General features: G+C 40.0%; 1 protein-coding gene across 5 annotated transcripts in view; it reads left to right on the top strand.

Annotated features, from left to right (window-relative positions):
- LOC131243642 (uncharacterized) overlaps nucleotides 1-21800 on the top strand; it is an 86172-nt gene that overhangs the window by 7408 nt on the left and 56964 nt on the right. For all 5 annotated transcript variants that reach the window (XR_009170147.1, XR_009170146.1, XR_009170148.1 and 2 more), the window contains exons 3-6: nucleotides 1161-1211; nucleotides 1741-2274; nucleotides 10443-10700; nucleotides 18469-18534. Coding sequence is in view for 1 of the 5 variants with exons in the window: in XM_058243134.1 (XP_058099117.1) it covers nucleotides 1161-1211; nucleotides 1741-2274; nucleotides 10443-10700; nucleotides 18469-18534 (909 nt within the window). In the remaining 4 variants the exon portion in view is untranslated. The remainder of the gene's footprint in view (nucleotides 1-1160; nucleotides 1212-1740; nucleotides 2275-10442; nucleotides 10701-18468; nucleotides 18535-21800) is intronic.

Below are 21800 nucleotides of genomic sequence, written 5' to 3'. Positions count from 1 at the left end.
ATTCACCATAATTGACAGTCTGGATCTATGAGTACATTCACCAATAATGGATGTCGGTAAAGGTTAACAGAACCAAAGTTTTAAATATCGATGATATCGGACATATCCCACAATACATCTTGTATCTCACTTATGCGATACAAAACGCACAGGTAGTGCCAATATATCCCACATGTTCGATCCGGTGAGCATTTTCAATTTCCAATTCCTTTTTTATTTTGTTGAAATTATGTTAAATTAGTGTCAAATGGTTACAAATCTATTGGTTCTTTGTGTTTTGCATGAAAAATCATGGAGTTGGAGCTTTGATTTTGATATCCATAGGTTCTTCATGTTCTCCATTTTATTTTATTTTTCAAAAATTTCCTTCAACTAGCTGTCAATTGAGATTAATTTTGAAGTATTTAGGAGGATTTGATGAAATAATCATCACATGCACTATAATTTCGAATTCTGAGTGTAGTGGTCCAATTTGAGAAAAATTGGAAAAAATTCAAATTTCCCCAATTTCTCCCAAATTGCTTGTAATGTTGCACTCCAAACACGAAATCATGCATGCATGAGGGCTGATCTACTGATTTGTTAAATCCTTGTTAATTTTCAGAAAATAAAAATACTTTTTAATTAAAAAAAAATTTTCTCGAAATTTCCCTTCAGCCAACTTTCAATTGAGACTAATTTCGAAGTATCTAGTAGCGTTTGATGAAATGATCATCATGTACACTCTAAATTTTATGCATTCAATTTGAATATAGTTGCATTAGTTCAGTCAGTCAACACATCGCTTAGGACCATATACAAAGGAAACCTATTATGTGCACTTCTTTTTTGAGACATTATGATTTAAAAGCGCGTATTAAGTTCTTTTTTAACAACCCCTGAAGTTTCATTGAAAAATTCAATCATTTTTCCCAATGTTTCCCAAAAAGTGCGATAAATTACCTGATACAAACAATATATCTCGTGCGATAACCAATCCGTATCTGTATCCTATGGATGCGATGTGTAACACGATACCGATATTTCGAACATTGAATAGAACCAAGTATATGTTACCATCTTTTCCCTCTGATCCTTCCCTCATCCATAGGCAGGGAGGGATCTTTTGATGTTATTGCTTTGTTCTTTCATCTAATTCTGGATCTCTTTTTTTTCAACAGCCCTGCAGTGGTTGGAAGGTGTGTGGCTCTTTTGAAACGGTATCTTCTCCGGTGAGTTCTCCATTGCAGCTTTTGACCTTTATCTTGAATTCATTTGATGACAATCTTTGCTATTTATTACTGACATATATTAGAAACAAATATCAAATTTTGATAGCCTTCTATTTGGAAGATTGAGTCGAGTCTGGAATGAGATATAGCACACCATTTCTATAAAAAAGAAGAAGAGTTGTGTGGCTATGTTTGGATGTGACTTAACCTTGAAGTAATTAGACATATGGTCTTATTACATCAAGGTCTTAAAACATTAGATAAGATTGAAGAAATAAGAAAGGCATATGGTGGTCTTTAATTCAACTAGAATGAGTTCCACAAGATTAGTCAATATGTTGTCAGATATAGGTGGGTGTTAGTCACCACAAATGACACTACAATTCATGAAAACGAGGGTTAGAGCCCACGGGTGAAGTGGTGTTCCAGGAGTCACTAGCCATATTTATGGAGTGAATAAAATAAACATCACTAGTTTTGGGTGTTGTTTTTGGATTTATGAGCATTTCCTTCTTTTTTGTTGCTGCAGATATGTTCCCGGGAAGCAGACATTACAGCAGATTGATTCATTTTGCCTGAATTCCATTGCCGAGTGTGTTTCTGTAGCAAATCGTGGAGTTTCGCCATGGTTAAAATCATCAAGCCAACATTTCCCCGTATCATTGACATCTAGAAATACCACCCCCTCTTTGCCATCATCTAATTTTGCATCCGGTGCACTTGTGAAGTCATTAAATTATGTTCGCTCACTGCTGACCCGACATATTCCAAGACAGTCCTTCCAACCTGCAGCTTTTGCTGGGGCTGCTATTTCTTCAGTGCAGTCTCTACCATCATTGCCATCTTTGTTGCCTAAATCTTTTAATTCTCAATTATGTACGGGGCCCATAAGTAGCAGGGAATCTTCTGAGGGGAAAGAAATTTCTAGTTCGCCTTCTTTGAACTCATCAGGTCCTGGAGTATTTGATGAGGATGAGGATATTAAGTATATTGCCATTGATGCCCTTAAATGGCGATGGTCTGGGGATGGAGAACAACAGTCATCATCTATGATTACAGAAAGGTAGCTTTTCTTATTGTTTGCCTCTCTATTTCTTTACAATTTAACACACATTTTCCATTTTATTTTTTTGGGAAAGGAACTGAAATTTTTATTAGAAGGTGCTAAGATGGCGCACGAAATGGACAACCCGCTCAAAGAACAAGATTACAAACCTTTAAAGAATCTATACAAGTTGTCATTCCACCAAACAAACGTTTACCCTTCTGATGAGGACATCGTGTACACGCACGCCCACACACCACCACCCCTACGCACGTACATACACAGAAGGAGGACCCCACCATTGATCTAGCTCGATGACGACGTCCAAGGAGGGCCTCCTATCTAGAAGATAAGTTTTGGTTCAAAAAAATGGGCCCGATAGTCAAGAAAAGCCCATCATAGGATCTCATGATCGTAGCCCGCTCGTCGGATTGATTTCATATTTTGGGTTTTGCTTATTGTTATTATTTAGAACATCGTGAACGCTTTAGATTTTTTTGTTTAGTTTTTATTTTAGTTTACTTCATCGCCAAGTAATAGGTTGCGCACATTGTGCGAGTTTTTGGGGAATAGGGTTTTTCTTATAAATAGGCACCTCTTGTAATTCTTTTCATTCATTCAAGTTTAATAAAAATTCCTGCTTTATTTTTTTGCTCTCTTCGTGAGTTGTGGAAGAATTCAAAAGTGGGTACGAAGCCCTCCCTTTTCGAAGGGCTAAGTACGTGGTGTGAAGCCACATCTATCCTCACCCGTCCCTACCCTATCCCATCCATATATCTCATCTTCTATCATCATTGTTGCTTTGAATTTTTCAACTTTTGGAGTTATTTATCCCCTACAGCCAGTTTCCAGAATCTGGACCTGTAGGAGGGTTGAAACTTCGGCGGATCACTACACCTCGACCTTACGTCGGATTGTCGTCAAACTTAGAGGTATTGGAGGTCTCTCCTGGCCGACCAAGGCCTAGGTATCACTTTGGGGAGACGGGCTTCCATCACACGTGCGGCCCGCCCACCCGCGCACGTGTGTCAACCCCAGGCCACCATTTGCATGCAGGAGCTTTCTCCGGGTCAGGTTTTTCTCTAGTTTTCATCTTTTCATTCTTATTTCCTAAATCCTAGCCTTAGTTTACATTAGCCCTAATTTATTTGCCCATTTTTTTTTTCACCGTAGGGTTCTTTGAATTGAAATTGGGAAATTCCTTGGATTAGGGACTGATTTTTATGCATGTGTGGTTAATTTCTATTTCCCTTTGACATCGTTTGATTTATAATTTTTATTGGTTTAGTCCTAGCCAGTGTCGGCCTGGACTCGCATAGATTCCCCTTTTAATTGAATGATTTGGACTGTCATGTGGGATGTGGAATTTGTCTAACTGTTTCTGAATTGGTATTATCTAAGCCTGAATTCTTGCATCTCATACTTAAATTTCATGTCCTGCATCACCTCCACACTATTTGTGGCATCAAGTTGCTTATGTTGTTGAAACATTTCCCATTTCTCTCCCCTCAAATGGTCCATAGAACCAGTAAGATTAATCTCCAAACCACCCTTTCTTGCTTCCCAAGATACACTGTGTCATTGAATAAGCAACCTTTGCTGTAGATTCCGGCATTGTCCATGCCATAGAAAATGAGCCAAGAAGGATGGCCCATACCGATTGAATGGAAGGATAATGATGGAACAAATGATCCATCGATTTAACATTTGCCATAGACATGATGCAAACATTTGGGATTACCATTTCCCTTTTCTAGAGATAGTCAGGACCCGTTTCCTCCCACCTAGCAACACAAAGGCCGCCACTTTTAGTGGGGCCCCCATAGTGCCAAACAAAAGTTGGGGTGACATTTGATTCCTCTAGAAGAGACCTAAGCATCTTGTTGAAAGACCGAACTGAGAAGCAATTGGAGCTCTCCTTGCACCACACCATTTTGTCCCTCGCCCCCGATAATGGATTAGAGAGAGATCTTGTCTAGAAGGATAGCTAGGTCTTTGATTTCCTCAACGTTTAAATTCCTTTGACAAGGAGGCAGCCACACCCATACATTTCCACTTTCCGAGAACCATTTAAAGACTGCTAGTTAGTCTTCACCGCTAGATAAGCCAAATGAGGGAACAAGGAGGGGAAACTCGCCCACCCACACATCCTTCCAAAATTTGATTCGCTCCCCATTTCCAAGAGAAAACCCAACCCCCTCTTGAAATTTGGCCTTCACGGTTACTACCCTATTCATACCAAATATGCTCTATATAAAGAAGATTCCCCTATCCACCAACCCCTTTCCTCGCAAACATAGTTAGGTGCAATTATCTTTCTCTAAATCGAGTTTTCCTTAGTCTCGAATCTCCAATACCATTTCCCCAACAAAGCTATATTTTCCCTCACCAAATCCTTAATGTTAAGCCCCCACCTTGAGGCTTACAAACCGAATCCCATACCAAAAGGTGAAATTCCTTCTTCTTTTTTTTCCCTTATAATTTTGGCCACAGGAAATCCCTTTGAACAAGGCAAGAAGTATAGGGGCATGTTAGAGAGTGCTACTTCAATCAGGGTTATCCGACTCCCCATTAGCAAATATCTACTTTTTCATCTTGCTAATTTCCTTTCCACTCTTTCTACCACATTATTCTAAAGATGCTTCACCGGATTGCTAGTGCAAAAAGGGAGACCCAATTAGGAAGAAGGGTAGGATCTAATCTTACACTCCAAAATCCTTGCCATGTGCTCCACCTCCTCAGTTGACATTCGAGCGTGCGACATTTTACTTTTTGCAATTTTCACCCTTAGTCCTAAAACCACCTCAAAACATGTAATCACCATTCTTAGCTTGTCCACCATATCTGAATCCGCTTTGTAAAAGACCACAGTGTCATTGGAAAACTGAAGATGGGAGAACTTTTGTCAACCTTGAAGCCACTAATGAGACCTGTTTTCTGACCCCTTTCCAACATTCTAATGAGACCTGTTTCCTGTCATTTTTTCACCATTCTTCCCAAATCCCAACGCTTCGACCATGACCACAAAAAGAAAAGGAATAAAGGATCCCCTTGCATTATGCTTCTCGAGCTTCTAAAAAAACCCTTTGGGAGACCTGTTAACTAGAATGAAAAATCTCTTCGATCATATACACTTCCTCATCCAACCTCTTCACTTCTCATCGCATTCGATGCGACCAAGCATCTAATCCCAAAATCTCCATTCAACGTGATCATACATGCCTTCTCAATATCCAACTTACAAACTAACCCTTTCTTTCCTTCCCTCTAGTATGAATCAGTACATTCATGGGCAATGACGGTACAATCTTAAATTTGCTTCCCTTATACAAATGCACATTGGTTCTTGATATGACACTGTCTAACACCTTCCAGAATCTCATGGCTAAAGTTTTCGCAAGGATCTCGTATGGACTTCCTAAGTCCTAGCAAGCTAGTAGGTCTGTTGTCCTTAATAGCTTTGCTCCAGACACCTTCGGAATAATAGCGATGAAAGACACCCCCAAGTCTGCTGACAATCACCCCCTTCGAAGAATTCTACTATAAAACTCATAACGTCGCCCTTTACTGCTTCTTAGAAAACCTAGAAAAATGCAATTAGAAAGCCATTTGGCCCCGACCCCTTATCCCTGCCTAGATAATCTACCGCTGCTTTGACTTCTTTGGCAAACGACTCCTCAAGAGCCTAAACTTCCTCTAATGACAACTTGTTGAACTCCAAATAGTCCAACATCAGCCTTTCCCGTCCCTCCCCTGCTAGCATTGTATCAAAATATCACACCACAATTTCACAAAGATGATCCTTGCAACCTCAACCCCCAATTCTCTTACTACCTCCAACAATATAGGACAATGATCAAACACTAGCTTCAATTCCCTTTTAAGTGACTAGTAGAAACTTTTCCACCCATATCAGCAACACCAAGAATCTATCTTGGTCATAACGGGTCTCTCCTACCTGTTGGACTAGGTGAATTTTACTGCCCCCATCGGAATGTCGATCAACTCATGAGACATCATCGGTCTGAAAAGTCCTTCATGTTGTGTGTAATATTTTGTGGTTGATTTTTCATAGGAGAATCTGGTCACTTTAAAATCTCCCTCTACGCACCATGGAATATCATAGCTTTCTCGAGCCTCGGTCAACTCTACCCAAAAATCTTGCATTATAGCTGCCACGTTTGGCCCGTAAATTTGTGGTTAATAACCATATGCCCCGACACTAAAAAACTCTCCCCCCCACCATTGTTTGAATGATCTCCGATATTATCATTATCTCTAGCTTGGTGATACCGATAACACCAGTAGAGATACCGATAACACAGGTAGTATTAGAAATTCCTAGCATCAACAACGTATTGCTAAATACCGCTAACGAATCGTTATCGCCAATATTTTCAATTGTGTAAATTCCAGGCTTCGCTGGTATTACTAATGCATCGATATTGCCATTGTATCGCCAATATTTCCAATTGTGTAAATTCTATGTGACTCTTGTATGACAAGTGCATCAACGACATTTCAATAATATCTCCAATGTAGAGATATCACAGAAAGTTTGTTTGTTTAAAAAAATTCTATTTCAAATTTTTTTTATGAGCGCATTGTTGTATGCAGTTTTCAAATTGTCGTTGCTAATATTGATAATATCTCAATATTATCATTATTGCAACATGCGCGATATCAAGACCACAATCTTCTGTTTCCTTTCTTGTTGTTGATGATTTCTTTGCAAAATATCATGGGTTGTCAATGTTCTACAATATTGATGGATGTTTGGACGGATAGGATGGTTAGTAAAGCCTGCAAATGGTTCTTATGAGTTATGACGACACACATGCTTTTAAGCCCCCATTAAATGGAAACTTAGTGTATACATTCTTTTTGCAAATTTTTTGTTCCTAAATATGCAAATATGTGTATTTTAGCATCTCCTGAAGTTTCATTGAAATTCTACCACTTTTCCCACGTTTTTTCGCATTTCTGGTTATCAGAGATATTATCAACGATATCGATATTGTTTCCGTATTCCCGACCAGCGAAACTTGTAGCGATACCGATACTTCTAACATTGGTCCCCACCGGTCCTCCTCTCACTGATTCAAGCCCCATGCCACAACTATCCCTCCACCGCTCCCTCCACATCGACTACCACTCGCTCCTTCAAATTACATCCCTAAACTAAATTTATAATATTCTTGTCATAGGATACCTATTTCGACTCTTGAAATGTAATAATATGGGTCTTGGACCGGCGACACACTTCCTTGATCTGCTCTCTTTTTTGCTGGTCACCTAGCCTCTTCACATTCCAATTGAGAATAATCATCTGGACACCGATCTTCCTCTTCTGCCCTTTCTTTCCTCACCTGTCCCTTCCCCTAGTTCGTAATTTGACTCTGACAAGAGTTTGATTGGTCTCGCTGACCTTTTGGGGATCTCCGTATCTTCCTCTGAAGTATGGGATCCTTTAGACCTCCACACTACTCCACAAACTAGAACAACACGTAGTAATTCTCATCGTCGTCTACAAATGTGACACCTAGCAACTTCCCCACGTGCACTAACGCCTCCCTGATCCATCTCTTCCCTTTCACCATTGTGATAAATCCTTCTACCCTGGATTCCATACCCAACTTTAACATACCTAGAGGCTGTTGATTGGGGCCCATGCTAACCTCTATAGTAGATACTATCTGCAGTGGCTCCACTACTAAAATCTCCCTCATAGCTTCTTCGTTGCATTGGATGTCTTGTAAAACCTCTCCCTCAGTCTCCCCAGGATTGGAAGACTTCGTCTTTAGCAACTCCCCTTAAATATTCCCCCCAAGGTTGTTGACCTCAACACCCATCATAGATGACTCCTCCGGAGGTATGATCACAAGCTCTGAAGACAATGGCCTACTTGAGACGGACTCTAGAGAAGTTGAGCAAATTCTTTCTTTAAATAAATAAGAATAGTCTTTGCACGTGCGCCCAAGGTCATCACACATGTGATGTTCGACGAGATGAGCACACACGTATCATGTGTCTCGCAACATGGTATCCCTTTCATAATTTCTTCAACCTCATTAATATCTCGTATCCTGGGCCTCCACACGTGTTGCCACGCGGAGCCTCTTGTGCTCCAATTGATCTCAAGCCTCCACCTCCATCTTAATATTTTCGAATTCGAGCTTGAGGTCTCTCCTAGACTTGATTGCCGACCCACCATGTGCTGACATCTCCTCCATCTACAACACTAATGAAACCGCCTCCTAACACAATGTGGCCCTTGAGCCTCTATTAGAGACACCCTCTCCTCCCCTATCACGTCTGAGATTTTCTCCTTCATCTTTGCTAGTCTTTATTCCTCAGACAGATGCACACTGCTCGCATGTCCTCCCTCCTGGCTTTTGTCGGGTCAACTGCCACCACCTCCTTGAGGCATGACCCCACCATCACGTAGGCTTCTATAAACCATAGCTTAAGAGGCTACCCCAACACATGGAACCATCTCTCCTCCCATTCGAAAGGTGACCAATCTATCCATTTACAACGGTCAACCACAGACCCATTAGCCTTCTAACTTAGGATTTTCTCTACCTCCTCCAATGACAGCGAAATGAGGATCTCCTTCTTGGATAGAGGCTTGATAGAGCATGCCCCTTCTACGAATGCCCCCTTCGTTGATATACACTCTGCCACCTCCGCCATAGAAGACCCAAGCCTCACCCGCACTACCAAACTCCATTGAAGCACGTTCCTAGCATTCTCCACCACCGTTAGGGCCTAGGTGGACTTTGATGATCACGCCCTTTGTTATCATCCTCTTACCGTAGAACCTTATTTCTCCACCTTCCTCCTAACCCTCCCTCCTATCGCCCTCATCTCCTTCCTTTTCCTCACTGTTGGCCCCACTAGTCACTGCATTCCTGTATGACTTTCCCTCCATTTTTATTCCTTCCCTTTCTTCCTCCCTGGTATCCACCTTTAACTCCTCCCCGTTCTCCTGTTGCCCCTCTTCTACTACTTCCTCCTTCTCTACCACCTCGTTGATGACCTCAGGCCCATATCTTACCTTCTGCACTAGTATCTTCCAACCTTCAAACACCTTCCCATTCATTTCTGCCACCACCTTCCCAACTTCTTCGATCTATTGAACGAAGATGAATCCCTTGTATTTCCAAGTCCCTTTTCCCTTGGGACGATCACTTCCTTCACCGAGCAAACAAACCCCCCCTGAATGGCCTTTTGAAGTTGAACTCCCAGCCGACCCGCTAGAAAATTTTCAATGAGAAGGGGTGGGAGCTTAGAGAGAGGTTCTTTCCAACGTGTCCTACACCCTTCGGCTTCCCCTTCGTTTCCACCCGAATCCACTCCCCCTCATTTGTATCGGCAGATTCCACCCTCCTTAAAGATGTGCTACCTCATCTTACCAGCCCCTCCTCCCTCTACTATTTGCTTCTGCTTTCCTTTCACATCACCCTAGCATCACCCCACTCGTTGACACTACTTCCATCCCTTTGCCCACACCTCACTTTCCCTATTGCCCAGCCTTCTAAGCTCCCTTGAACAGCCTTGAGGATTGTGGGTGCTAACCTTTGAGCCGCCTTCTCTAATCTCAATCGAGCCCCCCTCTTCGTTCCCAATCTCAGATGTAGATTTTCTCCACAATAACTCTTCCCTGAGATTGTCCCTCCTATCCTTAACTCTTGATCAACCTTCTCTCGATCTATCTCTTGCTCGCCCTTGCGAGGTGGAACATCCCCTCCCCATTACCATATCATGCTTCCCTAAAATAAAAATCCATTTGGATTGTGTTTTGCCATAATTTCTGAAGATCTTATTGGGTTATACGTCTTAGCAGTTGATTTTGAGAGTTTTATTCATGCCCGTGCCCCTACATGTAGACCTACATGCAGGTGCATATGAAAAGAGTGCCATATTTGTTATGTCCAAGCTGCTCAGTAGGAAGCTCCACAGTGCTAATGACCTATCTGACCCGGTTCAGGCTAGTGCACTCTATCTGGTGTGTCCCATGTGTTGAATTGACTGGCCTAATTTTAGGGCAGACCATCTACATGGTGGGGCTGCATTGTGAGCATGTTGGCACATGCGGCTGCGTTAAGTGTGCTTTGGGATTGGTCATCCTCTTGATTTAATTCCTTTGCATTGAAAAGTCTAACTGACAGTCTATAATCCAGTGATGGTGTTGCAAGGGGGCTAGACATTTGGACACACAGTTTTGCAGATATTGGTACTGCAGCTCTACTTGTTGGGGATATGGAGGCCAAAATGAAGGGCTGGCCTTGGAAATATTCTAGCACTCGAGATATATCTGACCTTGATAAACCCTTGCAACCTTCGACAGTCATGACGGCCACTAGTTTTGCCTCATCTACTTCTCATTTGAGAACAATAACTGCTTTCAAACGGCTAAAATCAGGCACATTTCAAGTTTGGTATGTTCTCTTTCACATTTTACATATTATTATGCGTTTTGTTTTTTGTTCTTCTAAAATTCTGTTTATCATATGGGTGGTCTGATGTGCATGTCTCTCTGTTTGGATGATTTTTCAGTGACAGGTTTTGTTGTTGTGGCTTGGTTATCCTTGATATTTTGTTCCTACCTTCTTTGTTACTATTTTAAACTTCACTGCCTGTCCGCTTCTTTTCTGCAATTATAAAAAATTGAAAGCTAGATATCTTTATTAGCCTTGATTACCAATACCCATAGGACACAAGTTACTATGTTAGAACAGGTCTGTGATATGGGTGGACATTGGATACAAAATTGATATGGGATTATCCATCACATCATTAACGTTATCATCATCATCTTAGCCCTATTCCCAGCAATTTGGGGTTAGCTTTCTAGTAGTATATTGGCAAAAATTCTACGATTGGCAGCTCATCAGATATCTACCATTCTCTTTTACCAGGGCTCTTGGAACTGGTCATGGCAGAGAGGCTCACATCGGCACCACTCCCTTGCCAACATTGTCCACCTAGGATTGATCCCCAGGGCAACTGTTACATGCACACCCCAAAGGTTGAACAGGCGAAGCAGGTTCATGGAGGGGCAGTTGCCGGGCAGGCCACTAAGCTTGGAAGCACCCACACACATGAAAGGTGATGCTTGAGTAGATGGCTACTCAAAAATACAGATTGGCAGAAGTTTAATGGTTAGCTGCCGACGGGACATCAACCATTCTCTTTTACATTATCTCTTGGAATCAGCCATGGAAGAGGCCCACACTGGCACTCACATGCCAATATGAACCTGCCGTTATTGACCCCACAATGCAACTATTACACTCACACCCCAAAGGGAGAGCAAACAAAGCAGGGTCATGGAAGGCGGTTGCAAGGCTAACTGCTAAGTGTAAGGCATCCACACACGTAGGGTCATGCTCAAGTTGGCAGCTCAAAAATGCAGGAACCTGCCGATACATGATTGCCAACACAACTCACATGCCAGCATGGTGAGGCCTACTAACCACAAGGGCAATTTGCAAACAGTTGATTTCTTGAGCATCCACTGCTAGATGAGCATGCTGAGCACAAACAGTTTTAGCCATATCCTACTTTGAAATTATTTTGAAGACTATGCTTTAATATGTGAACATTCTATTATATTCTGTTACACAAAAAAGATAAATGAACATGATACAAACTAATAATGATATCAATCCTTTTAAAAAAAAGGAGATCAACATCATGTACCTTGCCGTGTTAGCATTTTTTCTGCTCTCATGTCTCAACAATCATATAGATTTTAGCATTTTTTCTACTCTCAAGTCTCAACGATCATATAGATTTAAGAAAATCTGAACAATACTATCCATCCCATCTTGGACAGCATATCCTGGTCCAAACTTGAGTTTTTGGGAACTGCTGAGTTGAACTGGTGATTCTATGCAAGGTTGGCCCACTCAGGGAGTTCACCTGCGACTCACCCGAGTGAACCAGGTTTTACGCCACCCCAAGTGAAAAGTGGTTTGGACTCTATGGGGGTAAAAATAGGACATGAATCGTGTGATTTTCACCGAGTTTTTCCATGACTTGGTGAGTTGAGTGAGTCATCAAACCTGGGCAAGTCATGACTCTTCCTCCTTTCCTTCTCCTCCTCTCTTATTTCTTCATTATTCCTTGTTCCTTCTCTTTCCTTCTTCCTTTGTTCCACACCTTCTTCTTTATCTTCTTCCTACTTCTGCTGATTTCACAGCGTTGCGATGGCCATAGCTATTGAGCTACTATTGGCATTTAACCCCAAAAAGATAGAAGAACTTTGATAACGCCTGTAAAGTGTGATAGTGATACTTTGTGATGCAGGATACATGATTTAATGCTAGCATGCAACGTGGAGATTATAAAAGAGTCCATAAAGTAATTCAATTAACAAAAGATGCTAACCTACCAGTTAATTAAGAGTAAACAATAGGAAATAAAATCTGATTTAACCTAAATCACAATCCCGTATGCTAAGAAATCACATAAATCAATTAAAACTAGGGCCGATGGAAGGATTGAACTTCCAATTTAGCATAGGCACGTTCCACACTCAATGGACAGATTTGTAGGTTTTATGATTAGGGTTAGGAAATGAGAAAATCTGAAATTAGGAAAATTAGGGTTCATGGGAATTGGGGATTTTAGAATTAGGGTTTTTAAAAATTGAGGAAAATAAGAAATTGAAGATATAGGGTTTAGAAGGTTGTAATGGAAGGATAAAAATGAAGACAAGAGAAGAAGAATAATACCTTTCGAAGAAGAAATATGAAGGATGTAAGAAGAAGACTACTTTTTGAAGAAGATGAAGAGGAAGGATGTACCTTGGAGAATTTACCACAAAACAAGTTTCTACCCTTCCACAATTTAATTGGAAGGGAGGGTTTTTTTATTTTTATTTTTTTTTAAAATCTTAGAAAATAATGAGGAAAATTCTTTCACACAAGAGAGCTTCTCTCTTCCTTTTTTTTCTTCTCAAATCTCCACTAGGGTAGGAATTCCACCCCCTTTGTGTTTTTATAATTAAAAATTTAGAATTAAAATCCAACATAATTACAACTATGCCACTCACTTAAGTGAATTAGTTCATTATCCAAAATAAGAAAACTAATACATTTATTATCAATTTGAACCATCAAATAACTCATAAAAATAACAAAAAACATAAATAAAGCAATATCATAGTCCAATGGGCTAAGATTTAAAAGATCTGGTGGCCCAATGGCCTGATCGACAAGATCCAACGGTCGGATCGACACGAAATATAAATTGTATGACTAAAATGATCTCCTAAGCAACCCACATGCATCATCCCAAGGTAGGGTCTTCCTGATGCACGTCCAATGCATGTGGGATCTTCAAAATGGCCTGGCGTGCCCCATCTGAAACTCGTCTCCCATCCACAAAGAAGGTTACGCTGATGTGGGTGGTCGTCTCCGTCTCTGGTATACCCGAGTAGGTCTCTGATGTCCCCATCACTTTGTCACTCAAAATTGCTCGTGTTCACAAATTTAACTTAAACCGTCCAAATGGTGGGTCCTAGTTTGGATGGCTTATAAATAGAAAATCATACTGAGTTGATTTCCCAATTATATGAGCTTTAGGCATTTTATGGATGGTAGCATGCAAAATAGTAAGTGGTGGACATTTAACAAAGGAATGCACAATAATCAGAGGTTATGATTGTTACATTGACTTGAATTTGGATGATGACCTGTATATGGTGGGTCCCATAATTTGAACCATTTAATTTGGAATAATGTATGGAACATGTGCAATTTCTAAGCCTGGGTTCAACCATCACAAGGGAAGTTTTTTATGGGCATGCCGAGTGGGATGAGCTATATTGTAGGCCCTTTTGAAATTGGGGCTAGGCTCTTGTGATGTTTTATCATTTAAAAAGTGATGGTGACTCTCCAATTGTTTTTCAAAATGACATACTTGAATGGTAATAGACCTTTCAAAATTTTGAATGGATCACAACCCAAAAATTATACTTAGAAGATGATAGTAACCATCTGTTTTTTACCTTGCAATTTGGACAACTACCTTTTTTTTAACGATCCATTTCGTAAATATTGTTGGAGAGTTAGCATTTATTTATTAGTGTGTTTTTGGCGATATATGTATTGGATGATGTGCCCTGTGATTTGGATGGCCGGGATGGTCATGTATGTGGCACCACATATGAGGATGAGTCACCACCATTTTGAACTCTCATAGGAGTCTAGTCCTAGAAATTCTTATGTGGAATACATTAAATAAGCAATCAAACTAAAGAGTTCAAATTGAATGTCCCTATTGATGGATCATGATGCATGTGATGATCACACGTGTTGTGGTTTTGCAGTAGTAGAATCATCATTGGTGGATGCATCAAAAGATCCAAAGGTAGTTCTAGTCCTTGTTGCAGTGCGGTAGTTAGTAGGTGATCCAACACCAGAGATAAGAGATGCAACAGAATCATAAACTGACAGTCAGTGATACATCTCCTTTTTAGTCCTTGAGGTGATGTGTTAGCATAGTGTTTAAGCATATGGGCTTTGGTTTATTTAATAACTTAAGCATGGAGGTATTTTTGTACTTTCACATATATATTATGAAAGCCCTAATGACAATAAGTGGAGAGGCTAAGGGTGTCGCTACCTTCTAGGCCTTCTCTTTCCCCTGCTTCTTCTCATATTCTTTCCCTTTCTTGTCAATCTAACTCAAGGAACATGGTATCAAAGCGGTAAAAGATCTGGTATTGTTCCTTCCCTTTTTCTTCCGCTTTCTTTCGCCTTCCTTTTTCGTCTCCAAAAGGTGCAATCTAAGTTGTTTGGGAGCTTCACATTCTACTTAGACACATATGATAATGACTAAACAAAATGGTGTCGTTGAACATAAGAATCACACTTAATTGAGGTTGCTTGGGCTTTGTTGTTTAACTTGACGGTTCTGAAAATTTTTAAAGTGATGCAGTTTTTATTGCATGCCATTTAATAAATCGAATGCCTTCATCTGTTTTGGATAGTAAATTAACTTTTTTCATTTTGCATCATAGTATTTGTGTTTTTCATCCCTCCTAAGGTGTTTGGGTGTGCGCATTTCATATATCAATTAAATTATGTTCTTGACAAGTTTGAACCAAAGGCTAAGAAGGATACTCACATACCCAACGAGCATATAAATCTTACAATCTCGTCTCTCGCAAATGTTATGTCTTAGCTTATGTCATGTTCTTTGAAAGTACTTCATATTTTTCTGAAGATGGTAAGTCGTTGCAGTTTGAAGAGATGTCTATTAATCTTCCTATTGTGCTTGACACATGATTTCCATCGATAGAAATGTTTGTACATCGTTTGGTTTCGCCATTGCATGTCTACTCCAAACGTCCTAGTATAGTAGTGAAGTTCATCCAATTGTGGCTTCCACCAATCTTCCGGCTCCATTTGAAGATCATTGTCTGCCTGAATCTCCTTTAGCATCTAATGAAGGCGATTTACCCATCGCTCTTTGCAAGGTTATACATTCTTCCACTCAACATTCTATTAAAAAATAAATAAATTTGTTTCCTTTGTTGGTTTATCTCCTTTTTGCAAATTTGTTTTATCTTGGTCGTCCATGTCTATTCCTCGTTCTTTCCTTGAACCTATTAGTCATGATGGATGGAAACAAATTACAGAAGATGAGATGGCTGCTCTTCATAACAATCAAATGCGCATTTGGATGTTGATGTGTGTATATGGTTAAGTACAATATTGATGGTTCAATGGAATGCTGAAAGGCTTTGTTGGTCGTTAAACGGTACTCTTAGACCCTAAAAGTCGACTAGTTTGAAAAATTCTCTCGTGGCAAAGCTTAATTATTTGCAGGCAACATTTTGGTTGCCACAGATTTGGATTGACCCTTATATTAGCTTGGTGTGAAGAAAGTGTTTCTTCATGAGGATGTTATTGAAGAAGTCTATATGGAGCAACCGCTTGGTTTTAGAGCCCAGAGGGAGTCGGACAAAGTGTGCTCATTTATGGCTTAAAACAATCTCCAAAAGCATGATTTAACAAATTCAATAAGTGGTGTTTGAATATGGGACGAAATGGAGTCCAGCTAACTATGTTTTTGTGAGGCGAAGTGAGGTAGGCGTCATTGTGTTGGTAGTGTATGTGGATGATTTTGTTGTCACTAATAGTGACAATGCGTATTAACAAGTTGACATTTTTCCAGCAACACTTCTATACAAGAGACTTGACCCGTGATCACGTACACCTTTGCGTACATATTAGAAGAGGAGGTGGGCTGCACCGATTTCCCTGTGGCTAGGTGAGTAACCGTGATCGTGCTGAATACCCCGTGTGCATGTGTGAGCATCTGCAAGACCTCACACTGGGAAGATGCATATGGGCTGCTTTATGGAGTGATCCAGACAGTTGGATTCGAGGGACATGACGATCGGGCCGTTGGATCACATGATCGGGCCATTGATCATGGATCGTCCACACTAGTTTTTCTTAGATTTTATCAACTTATAGGATTTAGTTTTGTTTATGTTATGTTTAGGCACCATTATGAGTGTTTTTAGTTGATTTTAATTAGACTAGGGCTATTTTCGTCAAAATTCACAAAACAATGTGTTTATTGTAATTTTTGAACTTTCTTGGAGCTATAAAAGAGGGCGGGCGTGTGACCCTCTCCCTCGTTGGATTTTGTAATTTAAAAAAAAAAAGAGAAAAACTCTTTCTTTCTTCTTCTTCTTCCATTTTCATGAGATTTGAAGATACTTTCATATGATTTAGAAAGGAGATTGGTATGAGGCTAATCTTCATCAACGGAGGTGCGAGGTCTCCATCTATCCCCACATCACCATATATTTTTCCCTCCATCAAGGTATTTTCTTCCAGTTCTTTGATTTTCCCATCCTAAGCCTTCATCTTCTCCTAAACTCATCTTTCCTTTCCCCACAGGAAAAGCGATATCAGGTTGATTGATCGTAAAGTCAATTCTTCAGCTTCCATAAATCAAACACAGATTTAATCATGTTGTTATCTCAAACAGAAAATCTTATATTTTCTTTTTCAATATATTACTTGAGGAAATATCTTCTGCTATTAATGTTATTTATCAATCAAGCATTCAATTGCCATACACAGGGCCCATAGATATGAGATCCAGACTGCAATGTGGTGGACTAAATAATCACAGTGATGTTGACCCTAGCTACTGATTGGAGAACGTTGACAATTGTAAATGTGTGTTTCAGAAAAAGCCAAACCAGTGGTGGACATTAGATGGCAAAATTCCATCAGTCCACCGATGGGTAGAATGATCTGACTGGTGTATTCTGCCATATGGCCGATCAATGTTAAGTTACAGCAGAAAAATGGTCCCATCTGGTGCATGTGTCCCGCTTTTATGGAGTTTGAATGCTTGATAACTAACATGGATATTAGTGTTTGCAACTGGATCCTTTCCTCATACTAATTTATGCAGGATACTGGTTGCTATTTATGCATTTTGACATGATTATGTTTGCCAGTTATTGTAGATAGCTTGTATACCATATATTACCAACAATTGTTTTTCGAGTAGATATTACTGAGTTTGTTAGTGTAAAATTAAATTTTTTGCCCATTAATATTATCTATGTTAGTTATCAATCAAGCACTCTATTGCCTTACGCAGGACCCACAGATACAAGATCTAGACTGGGATGGGTGTGCCAAATAATGACAGTGGTGTTGACTGTAGCTACTGATTGGAGAACATTGGCAACTGTAAATGTGATGTTCAGAAAAAGCCCAACCGATGGTGGACATTTGGTGGCAAAATTCCGTCAGTTCATGGGTGGGTAGAATGATCTGACTGGTGTAAGTTTGGCATATGGCCCATCCATGTTAGGTTATTCATCTGAATGTCGTACGTGTGTGCCACTTCTATGGGGAGAATGGAGATTAACTGCTTGATAACTAACATAGATATTAGTGTTTGCAACTGGATTCTCTCATACTAATTTATGCAGGATACCGGTTGCTATTTAGGATTATTGACATGATTATGGTTGCCTTATAGTAGAATAGGTTGTATACCATATTATTACCAACAATTGTTCTTTGAGTAGATATCATTGAGAATTTTTTATTTTTTATTTTTAAAAGAGAGAGTAGATATCACTGAGTTTGTTCCTGTAAAATTTTCTTCATTTAGAACTCACTATTTTTTCCACCCGCTTAATTTTTTTCCCAGGGAGGATGCACCCGTGGGCACATTCCGACCACGTGCCCGCCGTCTTTTTCAGTATAGACACTACAGGTACCAAATGCAATCTGTCCCTCAGTCCTGATAGTAGACCTTTTCTTATTTGTGATAATTGATGTGAATGTCAAGTATGGAAGTCTATAATTCATATACATATCAGCAACTAATTTTATTTTTTTCCTGTTTGCGTTAAGGGAACTGTGTTTCTGTGATGACTATGTACTTAAAAGGTCTTTGCGGGGAAATATATGACCATGTAATTCAAATGGTCTTTGCAGGGGAAAACACCCTTTGGTGTCTTTAATGACCATTTAGTTTAGTGGTCTTTGCAGGGGAATACACCCTTTGCTTTGCTTGATTACATGTTAAACATGAACTGATGTCAGGGATTAAGTGTTATTTTTCTCGAAATGTTTTGACACGAGCTACAACCATATGATCATTACTTAAAATGTCATTAACCATTAATCAGAAACTTGTTTCCTCCACGTATGCAACTGCGTCAGAAGTGTTTATGGTCCTACTTGTAAGCTGGCTTGATTTGATAGGTTTTACGTGTTAAACCTCCAACCATCTTGGTTATATTTATGTGGAATTATAGAATCCTCGGTCTGATTATTTGAAAAGTATCCTTTGCTATGAGTTTGTACATGCTGAGTGTACATGGTGATGCAAACCTCTAACTTGATGAGCCTCATTGTAGATGGACTGCGCACCAAGATCTCCCCAATGGGACTATCCTAACTGATGAGGGCGTTCCAGCACCTACATGAGTTTATTGGAGAAGGAGAGCGGAGGCCCCAACCCCAGTTTCATTATGGTTGTATGATCATTAAATGGGGCCCAGTGGACCCAATTCGAGTTTTTAGCCACATTAAGACCCCACATGCATGGTTAGGCATTTTTTAAGATCCCACACTGGGAAGATGCATGTGCGCTGGTTATTTGGAATTGATTGATACATCTTTGGACTGTTTGGATGTCACCCAGCCAGACCTGGACCACATCTAGACGTTACATAGATTAGACCATGTTGTTGGATATCTTGGACACATCAGTTTGGTAATTCAGTCCGTTGGATATGTTAGGAGACTCGGGTTTAGGTGTACTGACACTCTAGTCTGCACATTCGAGCCATTGGCATGTCGGACCATATTCATCCAGGCTGTCAATCACATGTGGATGTGTGGAAGTACCTGTTGTATGATGGAGATTATTCTTCATCTTTATTTCTGCTTTATTTTAGGTTATCAGAGATTTATGTTTTGATCTTGACCGTTAATAGATTCGGACAGTCAAGAATAGGTCTAGACTTAGGGTTTGCTTAGGTTTTCTTATATATACTCGTTTGAGACTTGAGACTTGAGATGATCGACATATTGAATGGAATTTCTCTACATTGCTTCTTTTGAGCAAGAAAACTTCCTGCGAATGGAATTAGGTGTGAAGCCATTGGAGTGATTCCAAGTTGTCTTTCTTATTCCTATCAAAGTATTTCTTTCTTCTCTCTCAAATCCTCATTTTCTATTGAATATCTTTTTCTCAAACTCTAACTCCATCATCATCAACCCAACTCATCACCAACCAAACCAACCCAGCCCCACCACACTATCCGTATGACCGCATGGACGTGCCCATACACTACATGGACCTATCTATACAGTGTCCGTACAACCGAATGACCTCGCCCTCATTAATCCTATCTCTTGTTCTCTATTTTATAAAACTCTAATCCTAACCTTAACCTTTTATAAAACCCTAAATTCTCAATTTCTTAATTTCAAAACCCAAACCCCAACCCATTCAAACTCTAGCAAAGCGCAAGTGAATCCTCGAATCTAGAACGAATCCTATGCTAGATGGAAGTTCTACCTTCCATTGGGCCATGTTCGATTAATAGCCTTAAAGATTTATTTTCCGAGATTGTGATGTGGTCTAGAACTTGAGCTTAATTGAATATTTGATTTCTCTAATTTTTTGGTAGATTGGCTTTATTTTATGCTTTGATTTACTCTAGTAATCCATTAATTAATTTATTTACATTATCCTAGTTTAGGCCATCCGTCCTGCATCACTAGCCTTTCAAGAGGTGATCTACATTTTTTTATTTTTTATTTTTTATTTTAGAAACATGGCTTGCAAATTGATGATTAAAAAAATTACAACAATTGTTAGCCTTTAACAGAAAAGGACTTAGGATTCAATGGTTGGGAATAACTATTAGCCTCAAACATTAGCTGTTAACCATTAGCATTCAACTATTCACATCCAACCCATATACACCTCTAGAACAGCCACAAGTAGGGTTGACTTGATAACCTGTGTATATGATCCGACTTGGATATAGGTCTCTACCCGGACTAGGTCTAATGGGCCAAATCTTGGGGTCTCATTAATAGTCAGGTCAGATCCACGTCGACTGTAACTCGACCCAATTATGGGCTTATCGCCCAATGATTATTCATCAATCCTGGGATTTGGAGCCTTCTCATCAGGTGGTAGATTTCTTTTCCTCTGCTAATCATAGTTTAAAAGCTCAGGTGGCCTTCATGAAAGCAACCCCTTATCTCCATTCCTCGTTAAAGTGGTGGTAGAAGCTCTCAGTAAGATGCTAGAGAAGGCAAGAGAGACGAAGTCTTAATCGAGGTTCTGCGGATGAGAATGCACCTTTCCAGATTTCTCATCTCCAATTCGCTGATGACGCCTTGCTCTTTTGTGGAGAAAATGGGGCCCAGGTGGATAATCTTTGTAAGATCATTTGATGCTTTGAGGCGGTTTCAGGTCAAAAGATCAACATTTAAAAACTAAAATGAAATTTTGGGCATCGGCGTCAGTGATGTAGAAGTGGATGTGCTTGCTAGTTGCTATTATCTTTGGATGTAGGAATGACTAGTTCCCGTTGTTGTATCTCAGCCTTTCGTTATGCATTGGAAACCGGCAAAGAACCTTTGGGATGCAGTCTTGGAAAGAATGCAATGGAAATTGTTGTGTTGGGAGAGTAAACTATTATCGTTTGGGGGAAGCATCCTGCTAATTAAGGTGGCTCTGTCGAATATGCCTCTTTGCTTTGTCTTTGTTACGTTTCTCCTCAAGTGTTATTGAGTGAGTATAAAAAATTCAAAGAGATTTTCTTTGGAGAGCTTCAAGAAGAGGAAGGATCTCCACATGGTCTTTATTGTTTTATAGAAATTATATGATAGGGTCTCTAGAGAGTTAATCTGGTGGGTGTTGGGAAAGAAAGGAGTTTCAAGAGGACAAAGTGACATGATTAAGGAGGGAGTGGTAAAAAAATGTGAGGACCACTAGTGGAGAGACAAGTG

Source organism: Magnolia sinica, chromosome 4, assembly GCF_029962835.1.
Source record: "Magnolia sinica isolate HGM2019 chromosome 4, MsV1, whole genome shotgun sequence".
In the NCBI taxonomy this organism is placed as follows: Eukaryota; Viridiplantae; Streptophyta; class Magnoliopsida; order Magnoliales; family Magnoliaceae; genus Magnolia; species Magnolia sinica.
Note: the sequence above shows the minus strand (reverse complement) of the source record. Positions and strands in the feature narration are given on the sequence as shown.